At 38.1% G+C, this 14679-nt stretch overlaps 1 protein-coding gene across 1 annotated transcript in view; it reads left to right on the top strand.

Moving 5' to 3' along the window:
- Window positions 1–7949, top strand: part of LOC113551790 (nuclear receptor subfamily 2 group F member 1-B) — a 49313-nt gene extending 41364 nt beyond the window's left edge. The window contains exon 5 of the mRNA XM_026954275.1: window positions 6144–7949. Within this exon, the coding sequence (XP_026810076.1) occupies window positions 6144–6418 (275 nt within the window). The 3' untranslated portion in view covers window positions 6419–7949. The remainder of the gene's footprint in view (window positions 1–6143) is intronic.
- The last annotated feature ends 6730 nt before the right edge of the window (window positions 7950–14679 follow it).

Here is a 14679-nt window from a genome sequence, read left to right as displayed (position 1 = left end):
CCCATCATACTATATATTATATAATTGGTCTCCAAGCGTTACCTCTGAATTTGAAAACGCCCGGATTGAAACTTGAAATTTAAAAATATCATTCGTCTACTCCCCCCCCCCACCACACAACTTAACATTATTATACATAAAGGTGTGTAATTATTTTTTTTACTACCTATAAATCTATTGTAATAACAAACCTTTTTCCAGTTAATTTGAAAAAATTATACTAAGTTAAAATTAAAATCATGTGTTTAAGGATATCTAAAACTAAGTACAACTGTGTATATACAACGGTTTTAAGTAAAAATAAATAAATTAAAATATAAATACTTCTTGTTTTTATAATTGAATTGAGTAATTGTCACATATATGTACTTTCCTAAATCAACAAAGTTATTAGCTAAGTAGTATTAAATATGAAGGAATAGTATAGATAATAGTATAGTGTAGTATTAATTGTCAACAGAAAATGTAATATACTGTTATTAAAATTGAAATTGACAAAATCGCTATGTGTGTAATCCACGTAGTAATTAAAAAAAAATAATTCTACTTCTTCTTAACTGAATTAATTTAAGATTTTAATATTATTTTAGCTTCAAAGTTTTATAATTAAATATATAATTTTTTAGCTATTCAATTATGGCTTAACGTTGACTTAATCTAAATAGGTAACTCAACTAAATCGCTTTCATTAATTGGCTACCATTGATTATATGTGTACAATACTCGTAAACACGCGTATCATTAATAATATATTATTCTCATCTCATGGACGATTGATAATATCGTATAATATTAAATAAATTGAATCGGTATAATTTAACAACGGTGGTGTATTTTTGGGTTCTCTCGCGGTGCCCGATCACCCACTGGCCGAAAACAAAAAACAAAAATGATAATCTAATAATTTTTATACCATATAGGTTGTGTGAATATTAAGAAAACAAGGTTTTACCTTATCGGTCTAAAAATGTTATTAAAAAATGTATTTTTAAACACTACCCAATTTTTTTTTAATAATAATATGATTTTCTTATTATCTAAAGATTTAATTTTTAAATTAATATTAGATAAAAAATATTTTAAAGATTATATTATATTATATTTAGAAATTAAACGTTTTATGTCAACATATATTTTCGCACTGTTTTTGTATATTATAGATCTATCAGGGGTACACCCAGGTAATATTTTTTTTTTTTTTGGGGGGGGGGCTAAATTCAAATCATTTTTAAATATTAATAGTATTTATAATAATTAATATTTATAACAATATAAACAGAAGGCTCGGAATGACAGGTATAAATACATAATATTATGTTATACTTAATGTTTCAATTTCGTTAGTTGATAATTTTTTTATATAATAAGTTAAAGTCAATATACTTAATCAAATTATCAAAATGTTTGGGGTTAGCCATTTGGGGGGGGGCTAAAGCCCGTTAGCCACCCCCTTGAGATCTATAGTCATCATATTCATCTTCTATACTCTTTAAATAACTTTTATTTTGACCGACTGTTTCAATGCTCCATTTTAATTTATTAATTTGTTCAACTGTTGTTTCTTGATAAAATGATAATTATAATTAAATTTTCATCGATAATTAAACCAATTTTTTTATGATAATCTTCAGAAAAATCCTCAAAATATGCCACTACATATCTATATGCCTATACGTGATCCACTCGTAAACCTATATACACGTCACGCATTCTTACTATTTTTAACAATATTATACATATAATATAATGCTTCAGTGGCAATCGTTTGGGCGAAAACTTTACGCGACCCGCAGATGAGCTTTACATGTGTGTTATAGTAGGTATGTTGTATGGCAGGGTTATCGTACAGAACAAATCGTTGGCCGGTGTAGCGCGGAGAAAAGGGACTCGCCCTCGGACGAACACCACGCCTTAGCCGTGTAAGCTCCGGTGGCAAAATCCCGTGTATCGTATTATTACACATACGGCCAGCGTGTTTGAGGGCTCGTTGCCAAGTGCTGATGGTGTGTACATACTAGTGAACGTCTTCTGGCAGCCGAAACAGCTATGGTCGCCCACGAGACATATACTATACACCGCAGCAGCTTATTCCCGACGACTATAATGCTATAGCTACTTTACTGCTGTCGCGGTGGCGTCAATTGATTAATTCAATTCCGAAAAAAAACCTCCCCGGGCAAAGTTTTTGTTTTAATGTTTATGCAAATCGCATTTCGGGTTATTAGCCGCGCGCGGATAACGCGGCACCGACGACGTCACCTTGCGCGGCGAATTACTATTCGCCGCGACCGGCCGAGTTTTGAACTTTGCCGCGGGTTTTCGCGCCTTTCGAATTATATTTTAATAATAACAGTAATAATATACATAATATACAACGACCCTTCTCACGCGGTATACCGGCGTACGTATAGATATATATAAACACGCGAAATTGCACGGGTTTCCTCTTTCGCGGTATATTGTTTTTATTATCATTTCGCAATTAGCTTAAAACGCTCTCGCCGACTTTGGTACCTATCTATATATACATTATGATATAAAGTCTCGAAACTTTTGCCCGCCATTCCCCCGGGTCTGTTACGCCGCCTTCATCGCCGACCTAATTGACAAAGAGTCGAAAAGTCGATGACTATGTATATATATAAATAATAATATGGTACGAAAAATAACCCAGGGCCTCGGCCTTCCCCCGCGACTGACAACGGCGGTGACTACTATTATTATTATTATTATTTATACAATATTTTTATATCAAATGCTCTTTCTTCCCCAGATGGTTTTTATGTTTTCATTATATAATATATATTATATATCGTGCGGACGACCGCGCAAAATCTCCCCGTGACGTGAAAAATCGCCGTAACCGAAAAAAATAAACCAAATAATAAAAACGCGCAAAGGGGGACGTACACATGCACACACACTCAAACTTTCACTCCGTCTCTCTCTCTCTCTCTCTCTCTCTCTCTCTCTATCTATCTATCCCACTATCGTCGCGATTTGACGTTTAATAAAAACGGTTTTCGTGCACGGTGCTGCGTCGTATATAGGTCGTACACACTTGCAGGGGCGCGCGACATTTGCGTTATCGTACGATATCTAGAAATATAATAACGACGACGACGACGACGTGCATTATACTATTATTATATCGGCTGTGGGTGGATGAAGAGCCGTGTAGCCGGTGCGGCTGACCGCACGACCAAATTTGGGAGGCTTTTATATATACCGCAGTAGTCAGCGGAGGGGTGCAGTGCTGCGCCGCCGGCGGGTCATGTGCGCATTGAATGCGTATAATATAGATAGGGGACGAGAAACAAAAAACTAATCGTGACAGCCCGCGACGAAAACAGCGCGCGCCTTTAGTATACGCCGTTTTCGAAACGACCCCGTTTTTGCCATCCCCGCGCGATAGTAATATTAATATACACTCACGGCAACGCGAGCGATTCGATTATTATTAATATTCGCGTAACCGCGATTTCCGTATAAAACTCTGTTGGCGTTGTAGCGTTTACCCGGTAAGTACACATATAAATACACACAACACGCTCGTGCGGAGCAACGTGCACACCGCGTTCAGTGCGACCGTGCAAATTCGCAACAATATATTTTATAATATTTGCGTCGTCTGTGGTTAACTACGCCGGCAAAACGACCTCTAGACCACATGCACACACACACACACACACACACACACACATACACGAGTTTTTATAAATATTACAATATTGTGTTTATATTGTATACGCGGCGGTGGCGTTCGATTGACGAGACTCGAGGACACGTGACGCGATGATGTATTCTCATTTTTCTGGCGTACTAAACCGTACGACGATAAAAATATATATATATATATATCATGTACGTATAATACACGGACGTCTTCGTCGCGATCGTCGTATATATTACGTTAAATGTAACGTTTTCGTTCGTCTGCCCAACGACAATTAATGGGCCCCGTCCGCCAGCGTATATGCGCTGCAGCAGAAGCAATTGCCACGGCGAGACACTCTCCCGAATAACAAACGTAATAATAATACGATATAAGCAGATAATAATACGCGCGCGTGTACGGTGACAATTAAAATAGAAAAAGAAATAAATAACGCTTCCGACGAACGCGATGATGTTATGGTGACGGCGTACGTATTATAATAATATACGATGTACAAAAGAGTCGGGACGCGAGATCAACAGTAAGAGTATAAAAAAGTAATACGTCGACGCGATCGAATGGAAAAGATACATATACACATTATAATATAAGAAGAGATCGCGCCCAGCACGCGCGCGCGTTATTAATTTAAATAAACTACGCGTTACGTCATCGGCTATATTATGGTCGCGTATATACAACACAACTACTCTCAAAGCACACGATAGTATCATAATGGATACGAAATATTTGTGCGAGTACCGCTCCGCTGCAGCAGCACTGCATCATGCCGGCCTGGCCGCCCGCCGAGGTCAAACGGTCCATTAGGTGCTCGTAAACGGCGGAAAACGAAAAACGTCCTTCTATGATGTACGGCGGCCAACAATAGAAACTGCAACAGTTTAATATCATATTATTACAGTACAGACCTTGTCGTAGAGTATAATATTAGCCGTGTCGCGGTATACCGCCGCGCGATACCGCGAATAGAGATGACGGACTTCCGACGGAATACGATTCCTAAGTGATATTAATATAATTATGATTCAATAAAAATACAGTTCCTGCGACGTGTTTTGACGACATGTTTTTCCACATTAATGCTGCACTGTTCCCGAACAATGATATCGTCCGACCTACGTGCGCGTCCGCGGAAATCGGCAACGACTTGCGAGAAAATTTACTTGAAAAATAAAATATTATATTATATAAACGCGGTTTTCGCGAAGTTCCGTCAACCGCTCGAGGGGAGGACAAAAACTATGCACTTTTTTATGTACATAATTTATATTCTATGTGTACATCTAAAATATCGTATATTATTATATGCTCGACGATGACGGCCGTGACGTTTCGTGTGGAAATCGATGTTTTCGGGGTTAGGGTTTTTTGCGAGGGGAAGAGTTCGAATCGCTCGGCGCACACGAGTTTTTGGCGTTTTAAGACCAGCGGCGGCGGCTGTACACCGCGGGGATGACGCGCGGCGGGCCAGTCGAAAGGGCAAATATTATTATAACGCTTCGCCGTATACACATATACGCACATACGATACAGTCGCGTATCGCGTCCCTCTTATGCTAATGCCGACTGCAGCGGGGGCCTAATTATGGAATCATCCCTCGCGTGCGGGGTCGCAGCGTGGTGATCGAAAATCAAAAAAACAAAACCGCATCACGCTGAACTAAAAATTAAAATATATACACATTATAACGCGCTCGCGGCTACGAACTCTGCGGGGGTGGCGTGGCGCGTCGGCCCGGACGAGTTCATATTTAAACAAACAGTGCGGTGCGTGTTGTATTATTTTAATAAAAAATTATTGTTACGGTCGAGTGTATAGACGAGGTGCAGTATGCCGCTGCAGTTTTTTCCTTGGCGGGGATTAACCGGGTATTACCGCCGCGTGGTTAGGTCGTCGGTCGAAAATACAACAGTCGGGTCGAGCTCAAAAGTCGCCAATAAGCTAATAAAAAAAAAAAAAAAAAAAAAAAAAAAAAAAAAAAAAATACTTAAACAGTATTGCGGCAAAGTGTACGCCCTGCAGGATTAGTCTCCGACTTTTTTTCTATTTCCATTTCGTGTCGACGTAAAGAAATGAAACATAATATTTCGGTCTAAGAACCGTCAATGTTTGATGGCTTTTTTTTTTCAAAAGCGCACTTATAATCACCCGTCCTCTATTATTTACGATAATAATATTCGAATCACCCGTCGCGTCTACACATCGACTTAGACCTCTCCCTCGCCACGTTTTCGACGCCCTTTAACGGAACGATATCAGATATATCTTCCACGAAATCCGTTAGAGTATATACTTCGGTACACAACGTACGGATTATATTAAAACGGCAATCGAATTCATCGAACTCCTCTGACCACAAATCATGTACAGACTTAGAGCTACCCACAACGCATTGCGTACCAGGCACCCGTAATAACATGATATGATATCGTTTTAATAATATTGTGTTTTATTTTTTCATAGACGCGTGCGGGTTGTCGGACGTGGCGCACATCGAGTCGCTGCAGGAGAAGTCGCAGTGCGCGCTCGAGGAGTACTGCCGGACGCAGTACCCCAACCAGCCGATCCGGTTCGGCAAGCTGCTGCTCAGGCTGCCGTCCCTGCGCACGGTCAGCTCGCAGGTCATCGAACAGCTCTTCTTCGTCCGGCTGGTGGGCAAGACGCCCATCGAGACGCTCATCCGGGACATGCTGCTCAGCGGCAGCAGCTTCAGCTGGCCGTACATAAACTCCATGTGACACTCCGTCTGGAGGCAGATGACGGGCACGCCCGCCCCGTTGTGATGCCGCGCCGCCGATTGTTCTTACACACTCGCGTGTTGTCGCGTCGCTTCGTGAAATAAAATATTATCATATTGTAGTATATAATATGGAGACGATACGCAATAATATTTTTCGACGTGTGGCCGCGACGCGCGAACACGCCGAGGCATCACCGCCGCGGGTACCGGACGTATGCCGTCACCTTTATACGCACGCGCGCGCCGAGAGAAAATCACCATCACCACACCGTCTCCGCCGCCGTCTCGTCGTATCACCACCGATAATATTATTATCATATTGTAATAATGCACATCGCACTCGTCCAGTCGGCACACGACCGAACGAGTAACGTGTTCGACGCGCCATGCCCTATTATGTACTACGGCATCGCGCGATTATTATAATATATTTTATAATTATTATTATTATTATTATTATTATTATTATTATTATTTATATAATATATATTACCTATATGCGTTTTATTATTATTATATCTTTTTTTTTCGTTTGTTTTTATTGTTTTTATTATTATTATTATTATTATTTTTAATTTTAATATCCCAAAAATTAGGCCCCAAGTGCGTTTTAGTCTACACGTCACTTACAGACGACCGGGAGAGTTGCAATAAATTACGATTTTATACCGTAAAGAAACATTTTATTTTTCTCGGGTTACTCGTGATGTAAAATTCCATCGGTTGTACATTGAATAGTTTTAAATTTATTATTACGACTATACCTACTATTTTTATCATATCAACTGTATAGTCAAACTCGCGGCTGTAAATACCTATTTATAATTGTATAAATGATATACACACACACACATGTACAAATGCTTATGGGCGGCTTATGGACATACATATCGAACCAATAAAAAAAAAAATAACGCCCCGTGAGAATAATAATAATAATAATAATAATAATAAACGTTTTTGAGTCATAGTACGATAATATTATATTTTATTATTTAGGTTATTGTTTTGTTTTCTTTGCAGACTTTTTTCTTTTTTTTTTTCTTATTTATACTATGACATTATTATTACGCATTTATGTATAATATTTATTATTAAATTATATTAACACGTTTGAAACCATACCTTATTACCTGTATTACCTAAACTAAACACGCCATTTCTCTTTTACTTGATCTGTACATAATATTATAAAACGACATTGCGTATTTACGCGCATATATTATAATACATTTAACTGCAGACACACGCCGTAAAAACATAGATAATTAAAATGCAAGTTTCATCGCTGCGCACGAGTATGCAGCGTTCTACTATATTTTCAAAAATACAATATACGTACTCATTTTTATTTATTTTCAACGTTTTCCAATGTCTGATTGTCTAAGTGGCATGTCTAGTTGAATTGATCAAGGCGGTGGCTATACAGCTACGCCTCGTCAAGACCGTAAATCCATAATATTATGATAATAATTATAAAGTTTGTTTTATCTATATAGGTATATATTATATGTATGGCTTTTCGATGATTGGTTTTATTTTTGTTTTTTTATGTTACCGTTAAACATATAGGGTATAGAATTTTTTTACTATTTCTGATTCGGTTGTCGATATAAAAAAATGTTAATCATTAATCTGTTTTAGTTTACTGTAAACGCTATCATAATAGGTACATTTTTAATATCATAACAGAACCACCTGTACGTATATAAATAATATGCAACAACATACTTGTATCCGCCCGTTTAATTGTAATATTATTATGATGACGCGAAATGTGAAAAGAAAAGAATTATATCACTCTATTACAGCAATATTATGACCGCATCAGATACACATAATATAATGACATCAGAGGCGCTACTGTAAGGGATGATGGCTATAAAAAGACGGCCGCAACCCCTTCCCCAATCCCACCTGTCAACCAAATATTATTATAATATAATCGTACCGATTCGTTATGTGTACAGATGCTGTACAACGTATATACGATATTATAAATCAACATGATATAAACGCGACAAAATCGGTTGCGTATAGCCGCATAGGACATCTCGTCGTCGTCACAATCACGTACAAATCGATTTTTAATTTTTTAAATCAATTAACAGAATTCCGAGTACAAATTCTTCCGTTTTGAGTCGTTCTTAATACCTGACTTATATAGGCTTACCCTATATATTGATATGTATGTGAATTAAAATAGGTAGTTAATAAACGGGTATACAGAGCTATTATTTTATACGTGTTATTTCTTACCGTAACGATATTATGATAGATAGATAATTCTGGTTGTATTCTAATCACTAGATTAGTCGTATATTATAGACGTATAGTGTTACATTTTTCCCGTTATAAAAATCTGTCTGTATGAAACTATACTATAATAGATACAATTATAATTTGTAGAAAAATTATATTCCTAATGATTACTACTGTATTATAGGTATATGGGAGATGTTGACCAAACCGCATTTCTATCTTAGCGCATATTCTATAATACAATTATGTAGGTATAATAGAAATATTAAAAAGTGTGTAAATTGTGTATATATAATATCTAGTTATGAATTTACGATGAATTTTTTTTTATTATTATTATTATTCTATATATATATAAATAATATATAAAATGTTAAATTTCGCATACAATTTCGTAGTCTGTACTTGTTTTACAACTCGGCCAATAGCTATTTTGCGTTAAACGCGATTCCCATAATAGATGGTATATAATAATAATAATACATTGTAATATTATATACATTATGTTTATGTATAATTTATATAAAATTAATTTGCAAAATGTTATGATTTATTATGTATATTGATATAATATGATGATAATAATAATATATTATATAATTGTAAGACGAGTGTTTTCACGCGGAAAATTTTTTTGTAAATATTTGACTATTTTATGTGTATAGTAAAGAATGCCATATTAAAAAAAAAAAAAAAATGATTTTTTTGTTTCAATATTTTTTTATTGATAATTTTTCTTTTGTATTTTAATTTCAAACGACGATCGCTATATGACTATATTATTATATAGATTATACAAACTACAATGATTTCTGTGCATATAAATGAATACGATACCATTACCGTCATACCGATGGTATCGAGGTAAATATTCGATACGTCCTGCAGTGATTGGGTAAGTGGGTTTTATTGAAAGAGACTACTATGATATTGTGTATCTCATAGGTTTCGTGAATTTAAATTGTTTATCCGATGAACGCAAGGTTTGATTTGGAAACAAATGCAGCAGTGAACTCTCTAAAACGAAAAAAATATAATAAACATTTTGTGCGTGATATTTTGTAGTAACTGTGTACAAATGATTAATGAATAACTGGACCGATGACATCAGTTTCCGAGGTCCGATATTTTGTAGTCCACCCCTCTTGTTATGACATTATATATATTGCTATGTATATATATATAGCAATATAGCGATACTATTATGCATAACAGTTCGCACACAAACGAGTGCAGAGGTGTCATTTGATATCACCTGATCGAATAGATGGTATAGTGATTACGGTGACAAAGGTGGGCCAGGATAATTGAAGCGATTACAAAGATGTCATGTAGCAAATATACATCTTTTTTTTAAAAAAAATTAAAAACCAGTTAAAAATATAATGACCAACAACCCCGAAAAAAGGCTATAGTGTTCGTCGTTGGCGCGTGAGTAATGGTCGGTGATAGTAATACGTTTAAGTAATACTTGAACAATTCAAATCATAGTTCTATGCGTATGTCGTATACATGTCGTACATAGCTACAATGCATTGTGCATTTGTGCGTATAGTTTGCGGCGCGCGTTCGTCAACCCCGATATATATATATACTGCTGCAGTAGTGCAGCGTTTGCGGAGTCGTAGCCTGTAGGTATATTGCGAGCGACATCGGAAAACCGCGTTGTGTATATCCACGCGGCCGCCGTCCATTTACATATTGTTATCGCGATATACGCAACCGACTGTGTCGTATAATGTAATATGTGCCCATGTGCGTATGCGAAATATCACGTTTCGCATTTTCGTCGAAAGGTCATTGCGGACCGTGCGCGTGCATGCTCGTGTACATACGAAGTGCATACCTTTTAGAAATTTGGTTTCCGTTCGGGAATCTTGCCAGAAAATAAAAAAATCGACAGATAAAATACTTTAGGTGCACGAGAGATTCCCCGTACCCGAAATAGAAAACGAATTGCACTGCAGTTTGGCCGACCGATAGACCGGTGAAATTCTTTCTTTTTTTTCTGCTCTTCTATTCATCATTCGTTTGGCAAACGGCGGACGAGCGTATATTATGTGCGCGCTTTCGCACAACGGACGAGGAATGAATGAGACTTATTTTTAAAACCATTGTTTAAAAATGTATTTACGATTTCGTCCTCCCTCGTTTCAATCATCTCTTTGTTCCTTTTAAATTGGACGTATCTTCTTCACGGAATAAGACAGAGAAAAAAAGAAATTAGGTACACGCTAGTTCGAAATAGAATCGTTGACGCGCGTCGCGTCATCTTGGGTGTTCCAAGCATTTTTTTAATTTTTTTTTACTATACTGACTGTACCACTACTATTAATACATATAGTGTGTGTGTGTGTGTGTGTGTGTGTGTGTATGATAGGTGCCTAAATTATGTACAACGGCACAACGCCTGCAAACAGATGCTAATTATTAAAACATCGGGGATGACATTTTATTTAAAGCGTACCGCGGTCTGCATGTTGACAGCACTTCAAACTGCATTACCATACTGTAGTTAATTATTAAACGCTAAATAATATACCACTGCAAAGATTATTAGTGTTCCGTTGGATATTAAAGTCCGCATGTATATATAGGTGAAAATTGGCAGAAATTCAACCCACAGCCACCCATTTGCCCTCTCCACAACCGCCGCACCATTAATCTATGAATTATCACTTATAGTCAACTTATACCGTTGTATTAAAATAAATGATTGTAATACAAATTAAGAGTATACTTATAAATATCCTCCTCTATAATATTTTATAAGAGTAAAATTATAGCTATGTTATAAAAAGATTATGATTTATGGATGAAAAATAATAATATGGTAATCGTATAGGCGTAGGTATTATACCTATTTACCTATATAGTATATATGTTGTCGAGACTTTACCATTTTACCATTTTAATAAACTATTTGTAACCCTTATGTTGTACATTGATATCTGTAAAAGCAACAAGGTTATAAAAATTAGGTACATTTTAATGTGCGAAACTACTTAGCTTATTTTATCTTTTCGCAGTATCTGAGCTTGGTCAATTACATGCACGTCATATTTGACATGCTTCTGGTTATCCTTGTTCAATTTTTAGTAGTTTTGCGAGAATTCGGTGAATTTCGTTGCAAACAAGACGGTGATTATGGTTAGGAAAAAGATGCAAGTAGAAAAAGTTATCCTAAGAAATAAAAACTACCTGCGCTGTTGTCACTCTATTCCTACAAAATTTTCAGGTCCGGTTTTATATAGGTATTACCTATATTATTATTTATTTGACATAATATTCTGTAAAAAAGTATAAATTTTACTCCAATTATTTAATCAATATTAATAAAAATGGTTATTTATAAATTTAAATAAAAAAAAAAAAGAAAATAGAACATATTATTTGGGGGCTCTGAAAAGGGCTATTCTAGACTACCCCGTGAGAACACCGGGTCGGGATTAACCGCCCGGCGGCAAGAGAATTTTCGTTGGTCGACGCACATTCAGCCGTGTGGCGTGATGCAAGCGTACCCTACGCGACGGCACTTCGAGAACGTTCGTCGGGCGTCAAAGGTATGACGATCCCGATAATCGATTAGCACTCTGAGCGGTGCACGTCGGTATAATCACCGTCGGTCGTACAGTGTAAAACACCACCGACAACACGCCATTACCTACTGAAGTTCACGCGATTGTTCACGTTTGGTCGACAATTCTGTCGTTAGTATCTTCTGGTTTGGGCGTACTGTTATGGTCCGGTGTGATCGTCGGTGTGCGTCCGATGATCAATATCCGCTGACAACAGGCTTCGTTCGGGCGTTCTCTTTACTCTAACAAATCTTACCGATCGCTTGGTCGTGCTTCTTCTTTTTCTTTGGCTGGTTTTCTTAGTTTTGACAGTTTAAAAATTGAGAGAAGACTGGCGATATTCGGAAAACGCACCTGTATTTATACCCGTAGGCGTCACTTATTAGGACGTTGCTTAATTCAGCGTTGTTGCTATGACGATGAATTATATTGCATTATTATCACATAATGTTACGTATTTAAAATGATGCTTTTTTTCCTTATCATATTTTTTATTCTTTTTAGTCATCTAAGTCGTCGAGTTTGATGTACGCTATGGACAGACGCGTAAGTACAGATAGTGACACTTATAAAAGCAACAGAGTCATAACAATTAGGTACACTTACTATGTTAATGTGTGATACTACTCAATTTATTCATCTGTTTATGCTTGGTAAACTGCATACACGTCATATTCTTCAAGGATGAGCGTGGCGGAGAAAATCACGCCCTAGGGGGAATAATGTAGAATTTGGGGGCCCTGAAAAGGGCGATTTTATGTCTTCCCCGTGAGAGAGCACCGGGTCGGGATTAACCGCCCGGCAGGGAAGAGAGTTGTCGTTGATCGACGCGCATTCAGTCGTGTGGCGTGATGCAGCCGACGTCTGCAGCGTACACCTAACCCTACGCGACGGCACTTCGAGAACGTTCGTCGGGCGTCATAGGTATGACGATCCCGATAATCGATTAGCTCTGAGCGGTGCACGTCGATGTAATATCGCCGTGGGTCGTGCAATGCAGAACACCACCGACACAACACGTCGTCAGCGAAGTCCGCTACGACGACTGCCGTGTCTTATTCTGTACTAGTTCGTGACGTTTGGCCGACAATTCTATCGGTGTTGTCGACGGCGTTCGTCCAGTATTCGATATCCACCAATGAGACAAGCTTCGCCCCATCGTCTGGGTCTTGTTTCTTCTTTTTCTTCCGACAATCGTCTGCCGGTTGTAGCTGGGTAGGAGTAGGCCAAGCTGAGCCGGCACCACCCGAGCCAGCTGACGCGAACAACCAGATAGCGCCCAGCGCCGGTGCACAGTCTTTTGTGGCCCACCACGTTACTCCTCCCCAGCCGCAACGTGCCGTAGACGGACGGTACCGAGCCGGCAGTGGCCGATTAGCTCGCGGATAGTCGTCGCGCGTCTGGGACGGGCGAGGAGCTTCGCGTGTGTTCCCCGCCGATGCCGTACCGTATGCCACAAGCGGCGTGATTACCTTGAGCCACCGGAAAGCGCTAGGACCAGAGGGCGCGAGTACGGGTAACTGCGGAACGCGTCGTGGGGACATTGGTCTGGTGTTCGTGACAGGTCGGTATACGTATATCGCATACGTCTGTAGGTAGACGATGTCTGCCGGTGGTCGCAGCCGGGTAGAAGCCGAGTCAACACTGTACCCGTCTCTACCACAGTAACTTCTGGTCTGAGCGTACTGCTACGATCCGGCGTTGTCGACGGTGTTCGGTATTGGCTAACCGCGAGCTTCGTCCGGTCGCTTTTCTCTTCTGCTCTTCTCTCACTGTGTTTGCCGCCAAACGTTTGGGTCTTGTTTCTTGATCTATTCTTTTTCTTTTCTGAATTCTTACCAGTTTGAAGGTTGAGATTGGACTGACGATATTGGGTAAACGCATTCGTATATATATTTACCCGTTGTCGTCAGTTATTGTAGGACGTTAATTAATCTAACGTTGTTGCTATGAAGAAGATTTATTGCATTATATTATCACATAGTACATAGATGAAACGATGCATTTTTTCCTTAACATATTTTTTACTGTCTTTGGTGTAATACAGTAATACGTATAAAATAACTGTATGACATATTCTTACGGCAATAGTGCGTTTCTGTGATAAATAATATGAGTCTCGTCCATGCACAGATCTCCTGCACTCCACATTTAAATATATATAAATTATTGCTGTTAAATGCTCTTTTACAGTTTGATGAGGTGCTTTTCATACAAAATTACAAATTATTTTGGTTACGCCGCGCAAAGATATCCACATTGTGATTTGTAACAAAATATATTTTAAAATCAATAGTAATACCTTAGAAAGGTAGAATATCTATAGCGGGAGCCGCAGACTACACGATGAATGAATAAATAAAAACGGATCCGTGACCGGAAATGATTGGAAATAATAATATTATGACATGTTCGTGAC

The sequence above is a fragment of the Rhopalosiphum maidis genome, chromosome 2 (genome assembly GCF_003676215.2).
Source record: "Rhopalosiphum maidis isolate BTI-1 chromosome 2, ASM367621v3, whole genome shotgun sequence".
NCBI classification, from domain to species: Eukaryota; Metazoa; Arthropoda; class Insecta; order Hemiptera; family Aphididae; genus Rhopalosiphum; species Rhopalosiphum maidis.
Note: the sequence above shows the minus strand (reverse complement) of the source record. Positions and strands in the feature narration are given on the sequence as shown.